General features: G+C 35.4%; 2 protein-coding genes across 15 annotated transcripts in view; both read right to left on the reverse strand.

Annotated features, from left to right (window-relative positions):
• LOC125779311 (uncharacterized) overlaps positions 1 to 24,740 on the reverse strand; it is a 329,486-nt gene that overhangs the window by 150,643 nt on the left and 154,103 nt on the right. The gene's annotated exons all lie outside the window — the stretch shown is intronic.
• Positions 11,712 to 24,740, reverse strand: part of LOC105228402 (putative uncharacterized protein DDB_G0282133) — a 170,108-nt gene continuing 157,079 nt past the window's right edge. For 6 of the 14 annotated variants that reach the window (XM_049460079.1, XM_049460077.1, XM_049460071.1 and 3 more), the window contains 4 exons: positions 23,462 to 24,429; positions 16,389 to 16,458; positions 12,526 to 12,692; positions 11,713 to 12,411 (listed from right to left, as the gene is read on the reverse strand). In XM_049460079.1, coding sequence (XP_049316036.1) covers positions 11,892 to 12,411; positions 12,526 to 12,692; positions 16,389 to 16,458; positions 23,462 to 24,429 — 1,725 coding nt within the window. In that variant the 3' untranslated portion in view covers positions 11,713 to 11,891. Of the gene's footprint in view, positions 12,439 to 12,504; positions 12,693 to 16,388; positions 16,570 to 23,461; positions 24,430 to 24,740 lie in introns of those variants that run through there. The other 8 variants (XM_049460075.1, XM_049460076.1, XM_049460078.1 and 5 more) reach the window with 4 other exon arrangements.

Consider the following 24,740-nt stretch of genomic DNA (forward strand, 5'->3'; position numbering starts at 1 on the left):
TCGGTTCAACTTTGCGAAATACAATATAATTTTAGGAAAATTGATTATGAACTTTCTGAAGTAACTAGGCCAGCTTACAGTGGCAATATTGAATTTAGTGCTTTCCATTTTAATGAAACCATTTTAAATTTATTTAAAAAATATGTTCCGAAATGTGTTGTTACTCAAAGAATGAGGTCTAATTTATTTTTTTCGATAGAGTTACTACTACTCTAAATTGCGTCAACAATTTGCTGAACTTAACAAAATATGTTATCATAATTATATAAACAAAGTAAAAAATAATATTATACGTAATCCAAAATTGTTCTATGGTTTCGTCAACTCCAAACGCAAGATTTCTAATTTTCCGTCCGCGACGAAATATAATTCTACTATGTTCAGTGATAATCACACAATTTCTTATATGTTTGCTGAATTCTTCAGGTTAAATTGCTTTCCAAAAATGTTCTGCATCAGCACAAGTTATGTCCGAAGCCACCATTTCCGAAGTAGACATCTTATATCAGTTAACATGCTTGCTTCTGAATCAGTTAAATATGTTAGAACAATCATTTAAATATGTCCCGGTTGAGGGAATCATATCTTTGCTTTCTTAAAAAATGTGCCAAATATATATTCCAACCCAAAACGATGTGCTTCTCAAGTAGATCTGTAGACCTTACTTCATACGTAATACAGAACTTTAGATTGCAAACTTAGTATGCAGTTAGTTTATCAGGGAGTAACTGTGGACAATTTTGAGTTAAACGAACCATTCCGCCGTATATGTCACAATATCAATTCTCATTCCATTACATTTGATCTAACAGACTCACTCTTTACCATAAAAAAATTATTTTATTTACTCTTAACAAGTAACATTAGAAAAAAATAAACTTACTTTAATCTAATTCTTAATTTTTGTTGTTGAAATTTTTGTTTCTGCAGCTGAACAGCTTAAGATCGCAATGCTTAAAACTCTGCCTTTTAACACTCGGCTAATTACGCTCGTTTGTGGATTGCGCGCCTCGCGTCGGTTGGTCGGGAAGAGGGGTATTATTTTAAATATAGAAAGAGGAATTATAGCGAAAAAGAGAAATTTCAGCGAATTGCTCATATTTGTTTATTATCATATGGAAGTGCTCCATTTCTTCATAATTGTTAACACAATAATGATGCTCACTATGAGTATAAAAAGTGATTTTTAAAATAGAAATTTCTTACTTATTAAAACATGCAAAAATTGTAAATTGTGAATTGGTTTAAATGTTTACAGTTTAAATTATTGAATTTGAAGTGAAACATGTGCATAAAGTGTGTTAAATGTGGTGAAATCGCTTGTTAAAATGTTCGAGTTATGGAGAAGTTTTGAACTTTAAAGTCGAATATCTTGTAGCTCTCTAAGCGATTGCGGTACCTATAACCATCCGATGTCATCGGCGTAACCGAGGAAAGACCTCTGAATGTTCCTAGGATGTAGCTTCGCTTCAAACCGACGACAGCAGGGATGGTTTCACTGTGTTCCTTATTTGGAAGCATGCAGACCTCATCGTGTAAGTCTTTGACCGGACACATTAAGAGGCATCCTGTTACAGTCCGCAGTGTCTGCATCCAGGCGACCAGTTTGCTTTGTATGTTCTCAAGTATAGTTGTGTGGTTGACTGTAACAAAGGCTTTCGATAGGGTATCTGCCGCGTTTTTTCTAATGGTGGCTTTTGGTTTAGCTCATGAGCTATCTGGTCGTTTATGACGTTGAATGCTGTGGTGATACTGTTCACTTTGCGATAGTCATGCTGGTGCTCTGCTAGTCTCAGGCCGTGAGTAAATGTAAGGAGTAGCAAAGGCCTCTAGTGTTTTCATTGCTGGTGAAAGGAGAGTTATCGAGCGATAAAACTACCCTTTGTTGGCGGGTTTCCGTGGTTTCAGAAGCTTACCCACGCTGGCGCAGAGGTTACAAGACTTCAGGCGCTCAATTCATTTTACCTGGATGTGTTGATTTAACATTTGTCGAATCTCCAAATTGAGATCCGTAATTCAGATATGACAGGGATCGGCATGGCGAGTATTAACAGCGGCGACTACGTCACGGAATTGACATTCGCCAATGATTACCTCCGTAAAAATGGGCAGCACGATGAAGATTCTCTCGGTTAATTCTCTGAAGCCGACCCACTTAGCTTTATTAAAGTTAACGAGCGCGCAGTCGCTCTATGCGAGGGTTAGCATAGGTCGCTAAGTTATGATATTTATCAGACCACCAATGCTATGATATTAAAAGAGTCCTTAATTCTGGTGGGAGACTCGTCGTTTATTGTGCAGAATGTCTAATTGTCTATCTGTTCCGTCAGCTCATCTGATAGCCAAGAATGACAAAGATCGTGATGCACGTTAAATTCGCCTAGACCAAACGGTATTCACCACGCACCTATATTAAATATTTCATGCTAGACTTCGCTTGCACGAACTGGGTACAGATGGAGGGAGGGTAGTGTCGAAGTAGTGCGTTGGCAACATGAAGCACGACATGTCACTACCTGAGTATCTCAAAGCCTGGGCAGATGCGTCAATGGTTGTGTCCATTACGCTTTGTCATATGTGCCAGGAAAGTGGGATGAAAGTATTCTACCTCCCACTGATTTTCCGCCAAATCGGGTCAGCTGTTCTTAATTATAGTATATATGTATTATATATTAGCTAGCTTCACTCGCGGTTTCGCTTTCTTTGAACCCCTTAAATAAATATTAACGATCATTAACAAAAACTTCTTCGTGGTGGTGTAGGTAACCAGAATAGTTCCAATTTTGACTAAATTATAGAATTATAACGGAGACGCTTCAATGCATTTTGTTAGAATTTTAAATTTTTTGAAAAACAGTGCTATATGCCAACATAATTTTTTTAATTTTTAAAGTTATTTTATTTTATTCGAAGTCAAAGTGTAACCAACAAACTAACGTATGGATTAGTCTTTGCGAATGGCAGGCACCTTGCCGTGCGGCAGAAGTTCCAAGGCATTTTCCGTACCTCCCAATCGCTGTGGTTGTGCTTGGTACTTTTCATACGGGTTGTTAGAGGTCACATGGGTGCGGAAATCAAAAACTAACACCTCTTAACCACCATTGGTTGATTTCCCCCCAGGAGGTTAATTTAGCTGTATGAGAACGTAGCCTTCCCATAACCGGGCCACATTCGGAACTAACGCTTTCTAAACGTCGATCCGATGGTTGACTGCGTTTATCCAAGAGTCCTAAGGACAAGTGGGCTCTGAAACAACAACAACGGTAAGACAGCGACAACAGCAAAAGACAAAGAACAACGGCAACAGCGGCAATACCGGTGCAGGTAAGGGAGTTTCAGGAGCCAAAAGTTAGTTAAGCCCACAGGATGTCGTCCGGTTAGCGCAAACCTAACCGTAAGGCGAGTTAGCAAAGAGACAGCGCCTCCGCCCACGCATATCGTGAAACACAAAAGCGATCAAATGATGCTACAAGAGTAATCAAACTTTAAAATATGCTCAGTCGGTCGGAAACCTATACTTAACTCCGAATCCCCCCAAGTAAAAGAGGAACAGCGCAGTTATGTGGACGCTTTAAAAGGTGGATGGGACGCTGGGGTCAGAGGAGCTGAATGTAAGATCTCCTCATTGAGAGGTATGCTATATAGAGTGTGTTGTTCATGAAAATTTCCTTATCATAGAGAAAACATTTATAAATGGAAAATTTATGTAACTGCATTAATTCATAAATATAGTACTTACACATACAAGTACGTAAACAATAAGTTAAGCCGAGTGAAAATACAGTTCACTAAATGTTAAATGTAATATGAGACTTACCTCATAAAAATGTAATTATTGCTTTTAAAAGAAAACACATAAATTATAGTATATACAAAGTAAACATACAAGGTGTGTTCCAAAGTAAACAGGACTTTTTGAATCTAACGTCCCTGGTGACGTCATCTATAATTATAGTAATTATAATTTTTTTTTATTTTTATTGATTGTACAGTGAGAATTTCATGACATTCTATTGATTGGAAGTGAAGTTATTGCGTTTTAAGTGTCAGTATCTTTGTGTTATTGGTGCGAAAATGAGCTTCGAACAAAGAGCCAACATTAAATTTTGTTTTAAAATTAGTAAAACTTTTGTCTAAACGTTTCAATTGATGAAATTGATGGGCCAATCAAAATCCGTGATCACCGGAAATTCCATCGAAACTGTGCGTGAATTCATCAAAAATCAGCCGAAATCATCATTGAAATTAATGGAAATGGAATTGAATTGTATATAGTGTATACAGAAAATATGTATACACAAAATACGACTTTAGGTGTTAGGTAGTCAGAGGCACGAAAAAATGAGTGCGTTTAAAGTTTGCCTTTTTGCATTGAAGTGCCCAAACTCTCTTTGTTATTTGTCGAATAACTCAAAAACTAATTATCGGATCAACGTGAAATTTTCAGAGAATGTTTTTAAGATATTACACTTAACGAAAATGCGAAAAAATAATTTTTTGAAAATTCTAGCTACCCCTAACCCCTTAACATAAGCATCATGTGATAAGAGAGTATCGTAAAAAAAGCAAGTATTATCGCCTCATAAAAAAGAGCATAACTTAGCTACATAAATGTAAATGTAAGTCGGAAAAGTAAGAAACTATCCGCACCCATATATGGCTATTGTCAGGAGTTCTACAACAAATTTTAGTAGTGATTACTAGAATATTGGAGAAGTTTTGCGAAATAGAAGACACACAACTCCCACAAATATGTACAACAAATGACGATGAATGCCAAAAATTATTTGATAACGCATTAGTGAAAGATGAAAATAATCGATTGGTTGTCAATCTGCCTTTTAAAAAAGAAAGACATTTAGGCGACTCTCTCAAACAAGCAATGGCGAGTTTTCTTAATCTTGAGACGCAAATGTGGAATTAAGAAAACAATATGTGCAATTTAGGAGAGAATATTCAGAAACGGGCCACGTGAAAAAAGGAGGTGAAAATAGATGCAGAAAATATTAATTTTCACATTAAACAGTGATTCGAAAAAGCAGTCTCACAACTATATTTGCGAACATACTGGTAGATCACGATATATGGGGGAGAGGTCTAAAATTTTTACAAGAAGAAGATAATCAATGGTCAACACAGAAGAGTTCTACAATTGATGCAATGTCCGTCACAACATCAAAGGAATTACACTTCTTGCATATGGTAATATTCTAGTTTTACCAAATTAATAAGGGTAGAAGGTTATGTACAACGATTTTTTAAAAGAATAAGTGGAGAAAAATGTCCTACATACTTAGAAAAATGAGAAATTAAAAAACTGAAGATATGATAACAAGATATCAGAAAAGGTTGTAATTTAGGAGGAAATTCAGAGTTTAGAATAAAAATAAAAAAGATATTAGTAACAAAAGTAATATTGCTAGCTAAAACCAATATTAGATAGTAATGGAATCCGTCGAGTATTAGGAAGATTGGACAATGTAATTTGATAAGAAACATCCAATAATACTAAATAAATTCCATTTATCATCGTCGATAATTGAAAATGTTCATAAAATAATTTTACATGGGGGAAATAAGCTAATGGAAGCAATGATTAGACGGAATTATTGGATTGAATAATTCTATAAAAAAGGCAATTTCGTTAGCGCAAAGAAGTAGCAAAACAAATTATGATAAATATTTCCGAAGAATCCGAGTATCGATGTCCATTCCATTCACACGTTGGAATATGCTATGCAGGACCCATTCATATGAAATGTACGAAAGGAAAAGCATTTAACATTTAAAGGATGTATAGTTGTATCTGTATGTATGACAACAAAAGCTATTCATTTAGAGCAGTAAGTGATTTAACGACCGAAGAGTTCCTATCTGCTTTGAATAGATTTTTTTCAGAAGAGGCACAGTCTGTCAAGTAAGAGCGTGTCGACTTTAACGACAGTTAATGAAAGATTTTGCTCTAATTCCTTCGCGAGCCGATAGAGAGAAGCTTTCTCCTTGCCGGTGGTGACTGGACATATTATTGACCAAATTGCATCATTGTTTGTAAAGTGTACAATGTACATATAAAAGTGAAAGTTTCCTAAAATAATTTTTCATATAAATTAACACGACCACGCTCTTACTTGACAGACTGTAAAAGTCAACATATTAACTCGGACAATGGGTCAAATATCATTTTAAAGGAGTGATAGGCGAAAGTAAATTAATATTTGAATATATTACTACTTTACTATTACAGATTAAAACATGCTGAATTCAAGACAATATAGATGTCTTAACACTTGGACATATTTTAATAGGATGCCCAATGATAGATTGTTCTGAAGCAATTGATGATTTACGAATTGAATCATTAGATAGATGGAAATGCACACAAAAAATGAAAAAAGACTTTTGGAAACGGTGGGAAAGCGAATATGTTGTAATCTTGCAACAACATATGAAATGGAAAACCAAACAACCCAATTTAGCAGGAGGTAAAATAGTACATATAAAAGATGAAGAGACTCATACAGCAAATAGCCATTAGCCAAAACTATTAACACTCTTCCAGGAAGTGATGAAAAAATAATAGTTGTAACTCTAAAATAACAAAATGGGATCCTTAAACGACCCATTCACAAATTATGCCCACCGGAAACAACCAATCCGTAAAACAGAAGATAAAAATAAAGTTAAGTGTTGACTTTAAGAGTAACAAATAGTACTACGAACTAGAGTTTCATTTACTACTCCGTTGCGGCGAAATTTATAGAATTATTGCTATGCCATTCCTACCGCTCAAAGTGAGAGCGGAGCTGTAGCGGTATCAAAAAGTTGAGAGCGATATGAGAGCAGATCTAATTAAAATTTCCATGTACTACAGCTCTCATATGTGTTTTTTTTCTGTTTTTGTTATTTTCTATCAAAATTTTGGTTTCTGAATAAAATATTATTATTAAATTTTTTGTTTCAATTCATTTTATTATGACAGAAAATAGCAAAAGCAGAAGAAACAACAAACACATGCGAGAGCTGTAGCAAATGAAAATTTTAATTAGCTCTGCTCTCATATCGCTCTGAATTTTTTACAACCTCTACAGCTACACAACTTCAACTTCATTCTTTGCAATTGCTACTGCTGTAGTTTTTTACTTCATAAAACTCCGAGCAGAGCAGAGCACAATACTTTCTCGTTGTTCTGCGATAGCTCTGCTACCACTCCCGTCAAAGTGAGAGCGGTAGCAATAGCAAAACGAAATACTACGGGAGTAGCATAGCTTTTCAAACGCTGTCACAAACTCAAAAAGGCAAAAAAGAACAAATCCAATTGATGATGTGGTTATTAACTTTGCTCATGCTACCACCGCAAGTTAAATCATTATACATTAATGAAGCTGTTAAACCAGGAGCTTCAGTGCCTAAACTGAGAAATAATACAGCAATATATTTGGAACCGATTAGTAAAATGGACATAATAAATTCAAAATGGAACTTAATAACTTAACTTTGGAGGATGAGTCATGTCAAGAAGTTCACGCAAGTGAGGAAAGTTCTCTGATCGCCATTCACTTGGGAGTAGCCAGAAATGACCAAGTATCCTCTGGGTAGCCTAAGAACATCCGTTAGAAGGCGAGCTAAAGTGAGAAGGCGAAACATCCCCTGCATGGGGTTATGCGCTGGGTTTGGGACCCGCCAAGTAAAAAAACACCCCCAATGAAAACCAACAATCAGCCTCGGATGAGAGACCCCCCTTTTGATGACGACCATGGCAAACGAAATAAGGACTACGAATTGAGGGCATGCACCTGGAATGTCCGGTCCCTTAATTGGGAAGGTGCCGCTGCCCAGGTTGATGGTTGATGTCCTCGTGAAAATAAAGGCTGACATCACCACCGTCCAAGAAATGCGATGAACGGGACAAGGACAGAGACGAGTAGGTCCTTGTGACATTTACTACAGTGGCCATATAAAGGAGCGCAAGTTTGGTGTTGGATTCGTGGTGGGAGAGAGACCCCGTCGCCGAGTACTATCATTCACTCCGGAGAATGAACGTCTAGCCACAATCCGCATCAAAGCGAGGTTCTTAAACATATCGCTGATTTGCGCCTACGCCTCAACGGAAGAGAAGGACGATGTGACCAAAGATGCTTTTTATGAGTGCTTGGAGCGCACTTATGAGAGATGCCCCCGCCACGCTGTCAAAATCGTGCTTGGCGACTTCAACGCCAGGGTGGGCAAAGAAGGTATCTTTGGCACTACGGTCGGTAAATTCAGCCTCCACGAGGAAACATCCCCAAATGGGTTGAGGCTGATCGACTTCGCCGGGGCCCGAAATATGGTTATCTGTAGTACTAGTTTCCAGCATAAGAAGATACATCAAGCTACCTGGCTGTCTCCGGATCGAAAAACCACCAACCAGATCGATCATGTTGTGATAGACGGAAGACACGTCTCCAGTGTTTTAGATGTGCGTGCGCTCCGAGGTCCTAACATCGACTGGGAGCACTATATTGTTGCAGCCAAAATTCGCACCCGCCTCTGTGCAGCAAAAAACCCACGCCAACAAACACAAGGAAGGTTCAACGTCGAGAAGCTGCAATCACAACAGACAGCCGAGCGATTTTCCACCCGGCTTGCACTCCTGCTCTCTGAGAGCACTCGTCAACAACTCGCTATAAGGGGACTGTGAGACGGCATTTCAAACTCTTTACGTACAGCTGCAACCGAAACCATTGGTTTTCGGAAAGTGCAAAAGAACAGCTGGTACGACGAGGAGTGCCGTGTCGCAGCGGAGAGAAAACAGGCTGCCTACCTCGCAACGTTACGATCGACCACAACACGTGCGGGATGGTATAGATACCGAGAGTTGAAGAGGGAAGCGAGACGCATTTGCAGACAGAAGAAGAAAGATGCCGAAATGCGTGAGTACAAACAGCTTGATAAGCTGGCCGACAGGGATAATGCTAGAAAATTCTTCGAAAAAATGCGGCGGCTTACAGAAGGTTTCAAGACCGGAGCATACTGCTGTAGAACCCCCTAAGGTGATCTAGCCACCGATGCCCAGAACATACTTAGATTATGGAGGGAACACTTCTCCAGCCTGCTGAATGGCAGTGAACACATAACAAAAGGAGAAGGCGAACCCGATTCCTCAATCGATGACGATGGAGCAGACGTTCCATTACCCGGCCATGAAGAAGTTCGAATAGCAGTTGCCCGCCTGAAGAACAACAAAGCGGCAGGGGTCGGGAGATTGCCGGCCGAGCTATTCAAACACGGCGGCGAAGAACTGATAAGGAGCACGCATCAGCTTCTTTGCAAAATATGGTCGGACGAAAGCATGCCCAACGATTGGAATTTAAGTCTGCTCTTCCCAATCAGGGACATAAAGGGAGACCCTACAATCTGCGCCAACTATCGTGGGATAAACCTCCTCAACATCCCGTATAAGGTTCTTTCCAGAGTATTGTGTGAAAGATTAAAGCTCACCGTCGATAAACTGATTGGACCTTATCAGTGTGGCTTTAGACCTGGCAAATCAACAACCGACCAGATATTCACCATGCGCCAAATCTTGGAAAAGATCCGTGAAAGGAGAATAGAGACATACCACCGTAAGGAGCTGCCTTTATGCCGCGATGTCTGAATTTGGGATTCCCGGTAAACTAATACGGCTATGTAAACCGACGTTGAGCAACACCAAAAAGTCCGTCAGGATCGGGAAGGACCTCTCTGAGCCGTTCGATACTAAACGAGGTTTCAGACAAGGCGACTCCCTATCGTGCGATTTCTTCAATCTGCTGTTGGAGAAAATAATTCGAGCTGCAGAACTTAATCGAGCAGGTACAATCTTTTATAAGAGTGTACAGCTGCTGGCGTATGCTGATGATATTGATAACAGCCGCGCCGTTAGTTCTGCTTCCTCCAGACTGAACAAGGAAGCAACGCAAATGGGTCTGGCAGTAAACGAGGACAAGACGAAATATCTCCTGTCATCAAACAAACAGTCATCGCACTCGCGTCTTGGCCCCCACGTCACTGTTGACAGTCATAACTTTGAAGTTGTAGATAATTTCGTCTATATACGAACCAGTATTAATACCACCAATAATGTCAGCCTGGAAATCCAACGCAGGATAACTCTTGCCAACAAGCCAAAAACCAAACTCTATAAGTCGCTCATAATTCCCGTCCTGCTATATGGTGCAGAAGCTTATACGATGACAACTACTGACGAGTCGACATTGCGAATTTTCGAGAGAAAGGTTCTGCGAAAGATTTATGGTCCTTTGCACATTGGCCACGGCGAATATCGCATTCGATGGAATAATGAGCTGTATGAGATATACGACGACATTGACATAGTTCAGCGAATTAAAAGACAGCGGCTACGCTAGCTAGGTCATGTTGTCCGAATGGACGAAAACACTCCAGCCCTGAAAGTATTCAACGCAGTACCCGCCGGGGGAAGCAGAGGAAGAGGAAGACCTCCACTCCATTGGAAGGACCTGGCTTCGCTTGGAATATCCAATTGACGCCACGTAGCGAAAAGAAGAAACGACTGGCGCGCGGTTGTTAACTCGGCTATAATCGCGTAAGCGGTGCCTATGCTAGTAAAGAAGAAGAAGTATATTTGTGAACGGCATTACAGTTTCGGGGCAACCGTTTTTTAATTATAATTTGTATGCAGTGTCCACTCACATATAAAAATGAGTTAAGAGTTTTCTTTGGCTTATTTACTATGGAGTGTGGAGATAAAAGATTGCTATGATTGGTTTATGTACAATCACAAGGAGCACAAGTGAAATTTATTGAACGTCTAGAGTTGATGACAGATAGAGAAGTGGTCAACCTCGCGTGGTTAGAACCAATTCAGTCATAAAAACTTCGCGAACGCATTTTTATACATTATAAATTTGTTCATAGTTTCATTTTTGTAACGATCAGAACTTGAAAATATTTATGGCAGGACTATATACATAGGCGTTTTTTAGTACATAAATTAAAAAAAAAAACTTATAGGGTTTAGAAATTTATTCTGTATCAGCTGTGGTGAGGAGTTTCTGTTGTATCAACATGGAAATTTGGTGTGCGTACGTAAGAAACCAGCAACTTAAATACTACACAAATTCGATTTGATATATTTCTGCTCGCTATATTTGAGAAAACTTTTCTTCATATTTTAGAGGGATTCTCTTGCTCTTGCAAAACCCTTGCACGGTGACCTTAATGCACGAATTTTAGAATTATCCAATTGGTGCAACGACACAGGAACAAAACACACGCAGAAAAATATTTTCATTGGCCGTAAAATATGTCAGACCAAAACCCATGTTTATTTTCGTGCTAGAAGTTAAGTTTTAAATAGATTTTATAATTTTTTAAATGCGCCAATTTACAATAGTCATTCACAATAAATTGACCGAATCAGCTTTTCATATATGTATAAGTAGATTCTGCAATGGGTGTTCTAAAGGCCTTGCATAATTTGGTGTAGGATTTTTGCATTTTGCGTCATCGTGCAAACTGGTAAGAGCAAGAGTATCCCCCTTGAAACTTAAAAATAAATTATCCCATTGAATGCAATACAGGTCGTATTACGATTTATAACTAATTGGTTCTTTGTAAGTGTATCCGCTTTTCAAGCTTTATCGATTCGAAGGTAAAACTAATTTACTCTTGATATGTTACTTTTCGTTTATTTATTTTATAAGCCATAATATGTGTATTTAAAATTATGTGTATTAGTGATACAAAAGTATTTTATACGAGCATTACATTATATATGAATATTCTCATATTGCTTCAAATGAAACTGGCATAACAGCGATATTGATAGGATTATATATATATATATATATATATAAATTCGAAAATATACTACAATGTCCACTTTGCTCTTTTCATATCAATTCTTTATTGATTTGTTTATCTTTTCTTTCGATGAGGTGTTTGCTTTTCTTCCCATCGCCATGGATGATAGAATTTGCTTTTCTAACGGTGTTTGATATCTCTTTCGATTTATTGTACACATGTGTCTCTTTAATTATTGCAATATCTTTTAAGACATTCTCACAGGTTCCATATTCAGTGGAAAGGGACTGTGCCTCCTCTGTTGTAATTTCGTGCGGAATATGATAAGTTTGATCACGCATTTGATCCACTTTTAGCGGATTGCGACAATGTTTATCTATGTTATTTAGTAAGTACTTTTCGGTGCGGGTCATAAAAGGAGTCGTCATTGGTAGAGTGCTGTTACTATCACAATTTCTAACATCTAACTGTCGCGCCGTATAAGACAAATGATGATGGTGATTGTGTAAATAGCTATGTTGTCGACGATATAAATGGCTGTGGTGCTGTTGAGTAATATAATCTTTCTGTGGATAAGCATGATATGTCGTCTGCTGATGTTCGTGCAATCTGTACAGAATATTTTCATTAAACCAGCTAATAAAAATGACATAGATATTTATGTATATGTATGTATATATGATAGGCACAAACTCTGCCTACTTTATTTAAAGTAGATCTCACCGAATATCAGGATGATTTGGAGAATTTATTTGCAGTTTATGCGGTAGGTGGGTTAAATGTAATTCAGTAGCTGCTGCAAAATGTCGATAGCTTTCATGCATTTGCTTTGATAATGTTGGATCAATATTTATTGCTGTGGGATCTTCAGATATGGAGGTCCACATGTTCTGCAAAATAGTTCAGACATTTGAACTTAGGTGTTATTAAAATATCTATTATTAATGCTTATATGGGTGTTACAGGTACATACACCGCTATTTTAGATGTTCTCCGTTTTGTAATTAATAAGTCAAAGCTTTTAAACCGTTAATGTGTAGCAAACATATGCATATTTAAAACAAAGAGTACTATAAATACATTTTCGAAAAATTCATTCAACTATAAAGAAGATAAACTTGAAGATACAGAAAATAATAATCTGATTGTTTTTTAATTTAAAGAAATATGGTTTCATTATATTTTTATCTATTAGTTAATTTCAGTTCTTCATTAAGAAATAAATTTGAAATCATAGTCTAAAACTAAAAATATAAAACCTATCCTTAAACACAGTGAAATATATATATTTTAAGAAAATTATGAATTAGAACACGAAAAAAAACTACTGATCCAAACTTTCATATAAACATAATTTTTGCAATTCAAAATTATCTAACCTGAAAAAGACATAAAAGAACTAGTAAGGAAGAGCTAAGTTCGGGTGTAACCGAACATTTTATACTCTTGCAACTTGCAAGAATTAAAGCCTTAAGTTGCAAAACGTTAACCAGAGGATAGGAATCCAAGCAATTATAAATGTATAGCTCAAACACATCAATCAAATGTTTTTTTAAGTACCTCACATACCATTACGAGTCATATAGAGTAAAGTAAGCCGGGAGTTATATGGGGGGGTCAAGTTTTCGTTAATTTTTATCCGTTTTAGGCACAGAGATACCCTGTTGTGAGTAGAACACGCTCTCTCATTTTCTTTGATATAACTCACATACTGGCCAATATATGCGGAATCAAGTCATCCGGAAGTTCGAAAATCTTTATTTTAGGTAAATGGGGACTCAGTATTGAATTGATTCAACACAGAGATATTATTATCAGGAGAGTATTATCCCTGAATTTTAATTATATTTCTCACACATTGTCTGATATTTGTCAACTAAAAATTCTGGGATCCAAATATTCGGTACATAGGGGCTTGAACAGTTTTTGGTCATGCCATGTCCATCAAATAACAGCTTGCACGGACGGACGGGTAGACAGAGAGTCACACGGATTTGAAGTCGTTCAGTCATCCTGATCACCTATATATGTATATATATATAATTCTATATCTAATTCGATTAGTTTTAAATGATACATACAACCGTTAGGCGAACAAAACTAACGGGTGATTTTTTTGAGGTTAGGATTTTCATGCATTAGTATTTGACAGATCACGTGGGATTTCAGACATGGTGTCAAAGAGAAAGATGCTCAGTATGCTTTGACATTTCATCATGAATAGACTTACTAACGAGCAACGCTTGCAAATCATTGAATTTTATTACCAAAATCAGTGTTCGGTTCGAAATGTGTTTCGCGCGCGTGTTTTGTTCAGCGATGAGGCTCATTTCTGGTTGAATGGCTACGTAAATAAGCAAAATTGCCGCATTTGGGGTGAAGAGCAACCAGAAGCCGTTCAAGAACTGCCCATGCATCCCGAAAAATGCACTGTTTGGTGTGGTTTGTACGCTGGTGGAATCATTGGACCGTATTTTTTCAAAGATGCTGTTGGACGCAACGTTACGGTGAATGGCGATCGCTATCGTTCGATGCTAACAAACTTTTTGTTGCCAAAAATGGAAGAACTGAACTTGGTTGACATGTGGTTTCAACAAGATGGCGCTACATGCCACACAGCTCGCGATTCTATGGCCATTTTGAGGGAAAACTTCGGACAACAATTCATCTCAAGAAATGGACCCGTAAGTTGGCCACCAAGATCATGCGATTTAACGCCTTTAGACTATTTTTTGTGGGGCTACGTCAAGTCTAAAGTCTACAGAAATAAGCCAGCAACTATTCCAGCTTTGGAAGACAACATTTCCGAAGAAATTCGGGCTATTCCGGCCGAAATGCTCGAAAAAGTTGCCCAAAATTGGACTTTCCGAATGGACCACCTAAGACGCAGCCGCGGTCAACATTTAAATGAAATTATCTTCAAAAAGTAAATGTCATGAACCAATCTAACGTTTCAAATAAAGAACCGATGAGATTTTGCAAATTTTATGCGTTTTTTTTTTTTTAAAAAGTTATCAAGCTCTTAAAAAATCACCCTTTATTATACTCCGTAACAACAGGTTGCAAGAGTATAAAAATGAGATACATATATGGGTAGATCGAAAATCCTTTTGAGACCATTTTCATATTTTTGTTTTCATCAAATATTTATAGACGTAAATTCGTATCATTTTCTAATCAATAACAGTTTCCATAAAACTTGTATTTTGTTTTGAAAGCTTTTTTAAGGTGTTTTATTTGAAAAAGTTCAGTTGATCAGAATTTATGGTTCTTAAATAGTTTTAGTCAAACGATGAAATCCATAATTTCTCTATTAAATGGCCTTAGTAATCTTTTTCACGCGTTCTGTACATAAATGCAATATGGCGTTAGATAGATAAATTTTGTACTAAATAATCAGTCTCATCGTAAACTTCGAGTGAATAAATCATTCCCATGTATTATTATATTTACGCGAACGCGAATTTCGTGTGAAGTGTTCGAATTTCGATTATGTTATTGTGAACTTCGGCAAGCTGTAACATATTATATACAGATTTAGTTTTGAACTTTGTAAACCTATAAAGCTAATTATGCGACTGTTTTAGCTTAAACAAGTGTCTTGATTTTTAATTATATATAGTAAATATTTTTTGATTGAGTCGGTAATATCTAAATAAATTATGCAGATAACAATTTTCGAATGTATTGGTATATTTTAAGGAATAAAGGATAAATAAAAATTGAATATACTCACACTGGCTAGCAACCTCAAAATCAATGGTTCTCTTTTTTCATTCTGGAATCGATTTCGAATCTTTGCTATCAGAAGAATCACGCAACGTTATTCAAAATACATACACTTTCTCGTTGTTTTATTTTTTTAAACTTTTTCCTTTATCGGGATTTTCGCTCACTGCTGGCCAAAAACGTCAAATGAATTTTGTTAATAAGCCTTAGTTCATATAAAAATGTTTTTAAAATGAAATAAATAGTTACAAAAGTAAGCTAACATTTTATTGACTAACAATTTTGTGAACGATTAGCATGGATTCACTTAAAAAAGAAAAAGAAAGAATTCAATTCCCATGTGAAGTTCACGATAAGAAAAATACAAATTTGTGAATTTTTCCATGGGGAATGGCATTCACGCGAAGTTTTCGATAAGGTTGAATATGATTGCTGAACGATAATGACTCGCCCCAATTAGCTTATTTGAAAGTTTCTTATACATCCACCATGTAGTCTGAACATGCCACCAAATGATTACTGACTGTGCCTGCCTATGGCGGATGATTTTGGTGAAAAATTGGTCTCAAGATAAGCTTATGAAAATCGATCTTCCCAGTGTTTGAAAGTGAATGAGAGGGGTTGTATGAGAGTGGCATTATGAAATTACCTTCAAAATAGCAACAAATATATTTTTAACTTATTGAAAAACGGTACATACATATTTTAGTCGGATCAATCTCACTATGCTAATTAAAACATTCAATTTATAGGACAAATAATGGATTGCTTTTTACCGGACCTATGAATATATTTCTGGATTGTGATACAATATATGTATGTACATATATCTGCATATGTTTAAAGAAATTACATACCTGTAAATTAGTTAAATAATCGTGTTTGCCATAAGGTGGTGAAGTCGGCCGAGAATCGTGGATTGCGTTCCTGTATGCATATTTGTTTGAAACAATGTCAGTTATCTTTATTAATTGACATTTTGGTTTCAAAATGCCTTTAAAATGTTATTATTTAATGTTAAGTTTTTAAAGCATGTTGCTGTAACATTTATAAAAAAAAGACTTTTGTTAAAAAAGTTGATAGAAGGACAAAATCACTAATTAGGAAAAAAGAGTGCAAGCCATAAAGTTGACAAAAAAATATTATATGAATATTTCTTATAAAAGCGAAAATAAATCATTTCACATATTTTGTATTAGAGAGTTAATATACAGAACCAACACGAATGGTTTGAAAATAGCATATATTTTTCTATTTACGAATGTGTTATAAATAAATTAAAACATGTTTTTATGAGTTAAGTAAATTAAAGATACCTACCGTATTACAAAAAAATTTATTGATTTATTTGTTTTAATGAAATCTATATGTTACATCCATGTTTATATATTATTCAGTTTGAAGAAAGTAAGGACGTCGGATCATTTTAAAAAATGCAGTCGAAAAAATCGATTCTTTTTGAGCTTAATCTCTTTTAAAGCGAACTGAAAACATAAATATTAAATATTAGCTTTGATTTCGAAGTGGTTCAAAAATTTTCTGGCAATAGACAAGCGCGTCGAACACGTGTCAGTCGCTTATTAAAACTTTGAGGAGCATTTTCTGAAAGCAATGTTTTTACATTTGGTGAGCATGATTGCAAAAACAAATCTCACCTAGCAATCTGATTCAACTTTCTATTTTGTAGAGTACAAGGTGGGTTCCAAAGTAAACAGGACTTATTTTATTTAAAATAGACTCCTTCTGCTTCAATACAGTTTTTTGCACAGTCCAAAAGCATGTCGAAGCTCGTTGGCCGGTATGGCGGCTAGTATGCCGGTGCAAGCCTTTTCAATGGCTTCTGCGTCTGCATGACGCTTTCATGGCAAATGCATTTTTTCGAAAAGGAACAAGTCGCACGGTGCCATATCAGGTGAATAAGGGGAGTGGTTAATGGTTAAATTGTGATTTTTGGTCAAATCATCGTCCTTCGAATGTTGGATTCTGAGCAGTTTTTTGGCGTCAGTCAATTTGTTCGGAACAAACCGTGCACACAGCTTGTTTCAGCAATTGAAACGTTTCGGTAAAAGTTTTACCAATTTTAAAACAAAATTTAATGTTGGCTCTTTGTTCGAAGCTCATTTTCGAACCGATAACATAAACATACTGACACTTAAAAGGCAATAACTTCACTTCCAATCTAAGAAATGTCATGAAATTCTCACGGGACAATCGATAAAGATAGCAGATTCTATCACACCATATTAAAGAATAAAAAATAGATTAAAAAAGACCTGTTTAATTCGGAACGCACCTTGTATAAAAACCTGTTCTATCTGAACCAAAGATATTGATAATTATTTTGATTTCTGAAATTTTATATGTAAAAAATGACAAATTTTACACTTAAAATCGATTTAAAAGTTCAAACAATAGAAAAAAATTTTAGTTTTAAATTTTTATTGGCATTTTGAGGTTCACATAGAGTTAAAAAGTAAAAATTAAGGAGATATTTATATACACTGTTACAGATAACAATTACAGTCTTTGCCCGCCAATGGACGACGTTATCAATTGTGGCAAGTTCCACTGAAACATGGATTCTTCCGTTATTTTCTAATAATTTTGAGTGGTTCAATCATTAAAGAAACGTTAAAATATGCACTAAAACACTATTTTTAATCGAATTTTCTTTAATGTTTTTATGCTAAAAATTAAAATTAAAAAAATCGGCTTTTTCTGGCTTCTAAATGTTCCGACCTTCTTAAATTAGTCAAATAGTAACTTTTTTGCAAAATAAAGTAAATTTTAAAATACTTTTCGAGTTATTCTATAATCAGCAAGGGATCTCGGGCGCTCTGAAACTTTAGAGAGCAGGTAGCTAGTAGCGGCTCGAAGTGATCAGTGGAGCGAGGTGTAAAACATCAAAAGCGGGTTTTACAATGCTGTAGATTTCAATGAAATTTATACAGCTTTTTAAAAACTAGTACTTGAGAAGAATTTGTTTTTAATTTTGAGTTTTTTTTTGAATAATTACTTTTGGAATTTTCCTGAAGTCTGGAAAAAGTTTTATAAACAAAATACTTTGATCAAGTATAAGATTATCTTTTAATAAAACTATTTTTTCCTACTGATTTTAGATGAATCTCCATGGGTTATTTATTGTTACTGCAAGCAGTTTGGGCGGGAACAGGATCAACACAAATACCCATTACTTTTAAGCCCCTAAGGGATTAGTAAATTGACCCTTTAACAAAAGAGAATAAAATAAAAAGCTAAATTTTAATTTGTTCAAGCATTTAAAATGTGTGGCTAACAACTCTTCCTGGCAAATTTCGATTAATCCTAATCACTAATTGTGCTTTCGCAATGAAGCTTTATACAATATAATGAATAATGATAACTATCCATTTCCTTTAATGTTAATGAGTTTTTCAAAACTTCGTTTATAATTATTACAAAATCCTTCTCCAGAACTTTTCTATATTTACGTACTATAGATATGTGGCGAGTATGTTGTGGGTGAAAGTGAAGTCGGTTCCATGAAGAGTAAACTGTTTACATTAGCGAATTCGTACCTAACTTGCTATGAAAATATGCAAAATATTAATGATTGTGTACTAAGAAAAGTTTAGTTGCATAGTTTACAATAAATCATATTGGGTTAATTGCAGACAATCAGTAACAGATTGAGTTAATAATGAACACTTTTGCGGAAGAGTCTAAAGTTTAGACTATGATAGTCCTATGTTGATCGTTCGAATATTCTATTCCAATACTTTATCTTATTTAAGTACCGCTGCGGGAAAAGTGCTGAATATCTATCGAACTTATAACTATAAATAGATAAGTCTGCCTGATTTGTTTGTCTTTGGAATTCTTCCATCGCGATTTTTTGTATGTAGTAAGAAATTGGAAGTTCTATTAACTACTTTTGATATACATGTTACCCTTGGAGTCTTATGTGATGTATGAAGTGGCACGGTAACGTAAATCTTCTAGGTTGTAGTTTAGTTTTTACTTGTTTTTAATTAAGATCTAAGGATGGTTAAATTATTCAGTACTTTACCCTAATATTTATTTATTAAATCTAAAATTAGTAAATTAAGTATGTTTAATGATCTTGCATTAACATGCCTCGAAACGACTGATGAATTTTATGAAAAGCTTACGCACAACAGAAATGAATTTAGGTGTTATGTCTTTCTTATAATTATTTTAATTAATGGTACTTAAGCACTGCATGGTTCATCCCAATTCTGAACTAGACAACTGATAATTCAACCGATTTTAACACCAGAAGACACGACACACTATTATGAAAGAAAGTTTATCTCTGAATTTCATTCACATACCTCACATATTGAGCGATATATTATATATGCTATGAAGTCAAACCATAATTGTAAAATCCGTATATTAGGTTAATGAAGGTTAGAGGACATTGTTATCAGGAAAATATTCTCATTAAAATATCTCACTTATTGAATATATGTTCCCGTATAATGATTGGTGTTTGATTTCCATACGGTAAAATGCAAGATTCTGATGAAATGGATAAAGTTGTATAAAATGTGCAGAAAGCGTGATATTAATCTGATTTAATACTGTATAAAAAGAGGAGATTCTACAAGGACTTGCTATCGACGAGTTTGTTTCATTGAAAAATATATGTAAGTACATTAAATCTACAATATTAGATGGAAGGATCACGCCCACGTTTAAAAAATGTAAGCCACAGATCCCATTTCAACTTCGATGCTCTGCACCAAATTACAGTTTTGTATCTTTATCTTTTTGTATCTTTGATTACTTTTAGGGCATTTTAGGTTTTCGATTAATGACACAGGTGTGGTAAAAGTCCGATTTTTTTCATCGGCAATACCAACCTTCCAAAAGTATCGAGGCATACGTGCGCCAAGTTTCATTAAGATATCTTAACTTTTACTTAAAATATCCATTGCACGAATATTCAGACGGTCTGACAGCCGTTCGGAATGCAACTCTTCTTGAGTAAATAAATATATAAGTACATACGTATACCCTATTTATAGAAGTAAAGTAGTAGTAAAATCAAAAAATAGTACTGGCCCGAGGAAACGTAGGAGCTTCTATAAAATGTATATATACTTGTATAAGTGATTAGCGGAACGAGCTGAGTCGATTTAGCCATCTCGCGAACTAGTCGCTGGGTTTTTGAGAAATCGATCTACTTCACGCCCTTTTCCTTCCAAGAAACTGCTCATTTGTCGGAAATGCATGTAGCATATAACTGCCATACAAATTGACCTGCCAAAGTTGCCTTCTTGTATGGAATTTTTTATTTGTGCAATTGCATTCTCAGTGCAACTATTCTATTCTGGTCTAGAAGCATGAATTTCGGGTAATTTTTAAAGTGTCGTAAAAAAAAGGCAATTAACATTTTTACTATCCATTTTTTTTATTAGTTATTTGTTAATTTTAGAGGAGTACAGAAAAAAATTATAAAATAAAAAAGTATATTCATAAATTATGAGCTGACGAAGTGGGGGGTCTCTAAAAATTTCCACGTGACCACACCCATGATTTCAGCTCTCTGAAACCAAAAAAAAAGATTATTAATCTAGAATAATGTCGCAATGGCCGGAACTACGGAAAAGTGGGAAAAAACAATTTTCACAAAATAGCGACTGCCTGAAAAAAATGTTTTTTGGATCACTTTTTTCTGACTATTTCGAATTTTTTAAAAATAATAAAAATAAAAATTTGGAGATGGGGCTAGTTCCAGCCATAGACTCTATAAAAATCGGTCCAGTAAAACCTGAGAAATCGTGGGTATCGTCCCGAAAAAGTCAGTTTTGAGAAAAACGCGTTTAAAGTTTCGCGTAATGTCTTTTGCTCGATTAGTTCCGGCCGAACCAGTGCCTATGTATATCTCCGAACATAATTTGAATTTTGAAAAATCCTCTTGTACACATATTCTTGAATAGTTAAACTTTTAAAATAAAAAAAAATCGATTTTTTTAATTTCTAGACCAGAATACCCCCTTACCGTTTCTTTTTGTGTTGGCTATATTTTGTTCATTAAGCTTTACATAACAATACTGATATTTATAAGGAAAACAAAAGTAAAGAAATTATATGTGCTCGACTTCAAAGCCGTTAAGTTTGGAAATAAAGCGAGCTATCAAAGTTTTGGTTTTTGTTATTATTTATTTATTTTTATAGTAACATCATACAACAAAAATTAATTAAAATTCCTGTTGTACATGCAAAAAAATTAAACACTAAAGATATGCTTCATAGAAAATATTTATATGTGCATGTTAAACAATAAGTTGTTTTCTTCAAATAGTTTGATAAATTGGGTTTTTAGTAATTAATATGCCTTCCTTTATTCATTTTGACTTGGTTAAGTCGATATGGCATCGATTCAACCAAAGATTTTAGCCTTAACATGTCTATTGAAGCCCATTCTCTCTGTATTGCCATTTTGGCTCTTTTGGGGAAGTAAACTGGTGTCCTTTTTTAAAAACTCTAGCAGATAGTATTCCCCACAGATCCTCGATAGGGTTTAAATCTGAACTTTTCGCTGGCCACTCCAAAAGCGGAATGTTTTTTGACTTGAAAAACCTTTTAGTAAGGGTTGCATTGTGGATAGGGGCATTGTCTTGCTGGAAAGTCCAATTATCCTCGTAAAATTGGCCTGCAAATTCTATCAATTCACTATCAAGCAAGTCTAAATACATTTGTGCACTCATTGATATGTAGCATATTGAAGTTTTTCCTTCATAACAAAAAGCTGCCCACACCTTTATAGAACCTCCGCCGTGTACTCGACGGAGACACGTGCGCCGAGGGTTTTGTGTATGATGCCAAAATTTATTAAAACCATCAGGTCCATCGAGATTAAACTGTTTTTTATCGCTGAACACAACGCTTCTCCATTCTTCATCCAAAAATTGGTATTTATCTGCAAATGCTAAACGTGCACCTACATATATGTCTAGGCAAAAGGTCTGGTTGTGGTACCATAGAAAGGTGTTTTATGCTAGGATTTTGATGAATAATTTGACAAACTCGCATTCTTGTTACATCTAAATCCAAATGACGCTTTATTTGTGAACAACTCATTTGATCAACGAGTGCAAGGCGTTGAATGTGACGTTTGCATCGAACATCTATTTTGGTTTTTCTACCACTGCATTGATTAGTGCCATACTTTGAAGGGTTTTTCAGAAAAAACTAATTGTATTTCTATGGCGGTTTAGTAATGTGCAAATTTCTTTTATTTTCATACCGCTTTCACGCAAACCTAGTGCTCGTCCCTGCTCAAACTCTGAAAGGCTTCCTCCCCGCGACATATTTGACTACAAATCAGAAATTACTTACTATAATCTTATTTTAATTATTTAAAATTTTTAATTATTTATTTACTTTTAGATTAAAAAAAATCTATAATATTAACTTAATTCCAAACGCGTCTATAAAAAAGAACAACTGACCAATGCTCCCGTGCACATATATATATATATTTTCTACTATTTTCGAAAGACATAGTAAAAAACGCGTACTACGAATGAAATAAGAAGAAGCAATCGATTAACAGTAAATAATAACTGCCTATTACAAGAACAATCTACTATAAAAACAAGTGTACAGTTACAGAAAAAAAAGTTACAATACAAAATATGTATGCACATATAATTTCTTTACTAAGGTAGATGTGTACAATTTACACTGCGCATGCATGTTACTTACCGTTTAATGTACACCTTACATGTGTACACATATACATACAGTTACGCCAATATATACATATATGTTATACTATATGTACATACTTATTCTCGTCAGTATTTGTGTATACATGTGTGTACATGGCTCATTAGAACTGGATATAATAAATGATATGAACTATGGAACATCAAAAGGTTTGGTTTTTATTGTTTTATTTGATTAATACTCTTACTGCGGTTGAAAGTTGCAAGAGAAAATTCCGTCGGTGCCGTTATCACCAACACCTACGGCAACATCATTTAAATTATTTACAGCATCAACAGTAACGACACCGACATCACCATAAATACTGGCACCGATACGATTGCTTCCAATTATGCCATCGCCACTGTTGTTCACCGCAATTATGGCATCAATATCGACAGCCGCGACGCCATCACTGACGATGTTGATACCACTAGCACTAGCGACTTTGTTGCCAGTCGTTGCAAGCATACTTAAATTTTTAAATGTGTTAATACCAATTAAAGTATTATTGATGCAAAGTAGATTACTATCATTGGGCATTTTATAATTTTTATGAGTATCAAATTTCCCTATTTTTTTATTGCTACAAAAATCGCTTATATGCCTTTGGCTACCTTCGCAGATATCAATGCCGTCATGATCGCCATTATTAATATCCATATTACTGTGGTTGTTGTTTTTGTTGCTGTTATTATTATTATTTCTACTCTTAATTTTAATACCGTTGCTACTGTTGTTATTAGAGTAATTATTAATTGCAGCTGCCATTATTGGAGTAGCAGCATCCGTTGCAGCATCCGTTGCAGCATGGTAACCTTGAACGCTGCGACCGACACTATCACAATCTACATTGATGCAGTGGCCAGCCACCTGACTACCACCGAAACTGTGCATATTGCGCTGTTTCTGCTTTTGTTGCCTATTCAATAATTGTTGTGAATCACTGTTGCCTCTTGCTTCTCGGCTAGTGCTATTGCCATTGTCGACAGTAGCATTAACGGACGTTTGCGAATTGGTCTTAGGCGATGACGACGGTTCATATTTGCGCGGACGGCCGCGCGATAAATGGCGTCGTTTCACGAATTCATTGTCGTCTACCATCCAAAAGGAGCCAAAGTCATCTTCATAGCGCACAAAGCATTTATGCAGCGACAGATTCGTGCGTATGGCATTCTGGATTATTGAATATAATAAAAGTTCGTTTATATTCATATATGGCGTGTTTGAATTTTTTAAATTGTATTACAGATATTTTAAAAATTTCAGTAAATAATTAAATTTTGCAATAACAAATTGGTGATGATGCCGCGGACGTTATGTGTTTTATTTGTAACCATTATTTGTTTGCAAATAATTTAAACATTTGGTGATGTAGAAATAAAAAGAAATAAGAAATTTTTACGTTAGCCATAATGTTAAGTGTATACTCGTAAAGGTAACAGTTTAAGTATATACCAAGATATTTTGAAATATATTAATTATAA

This window comes from Bactrocera dorsalis, chromosome 6 (assembly GCF_023373825.1).
Source record: "Bactrocera dorsalis isolate Fly_Bdor chromosome 6, ASM2337382v1, whole genome shotgun sequence".
Classification (NCBI taxonomy): Eukaryota; Metazoa; Arthropoda; class Insecta; order Diptera; family Tephritidae; genus Bactrocera; species Bactrocera dorsalis.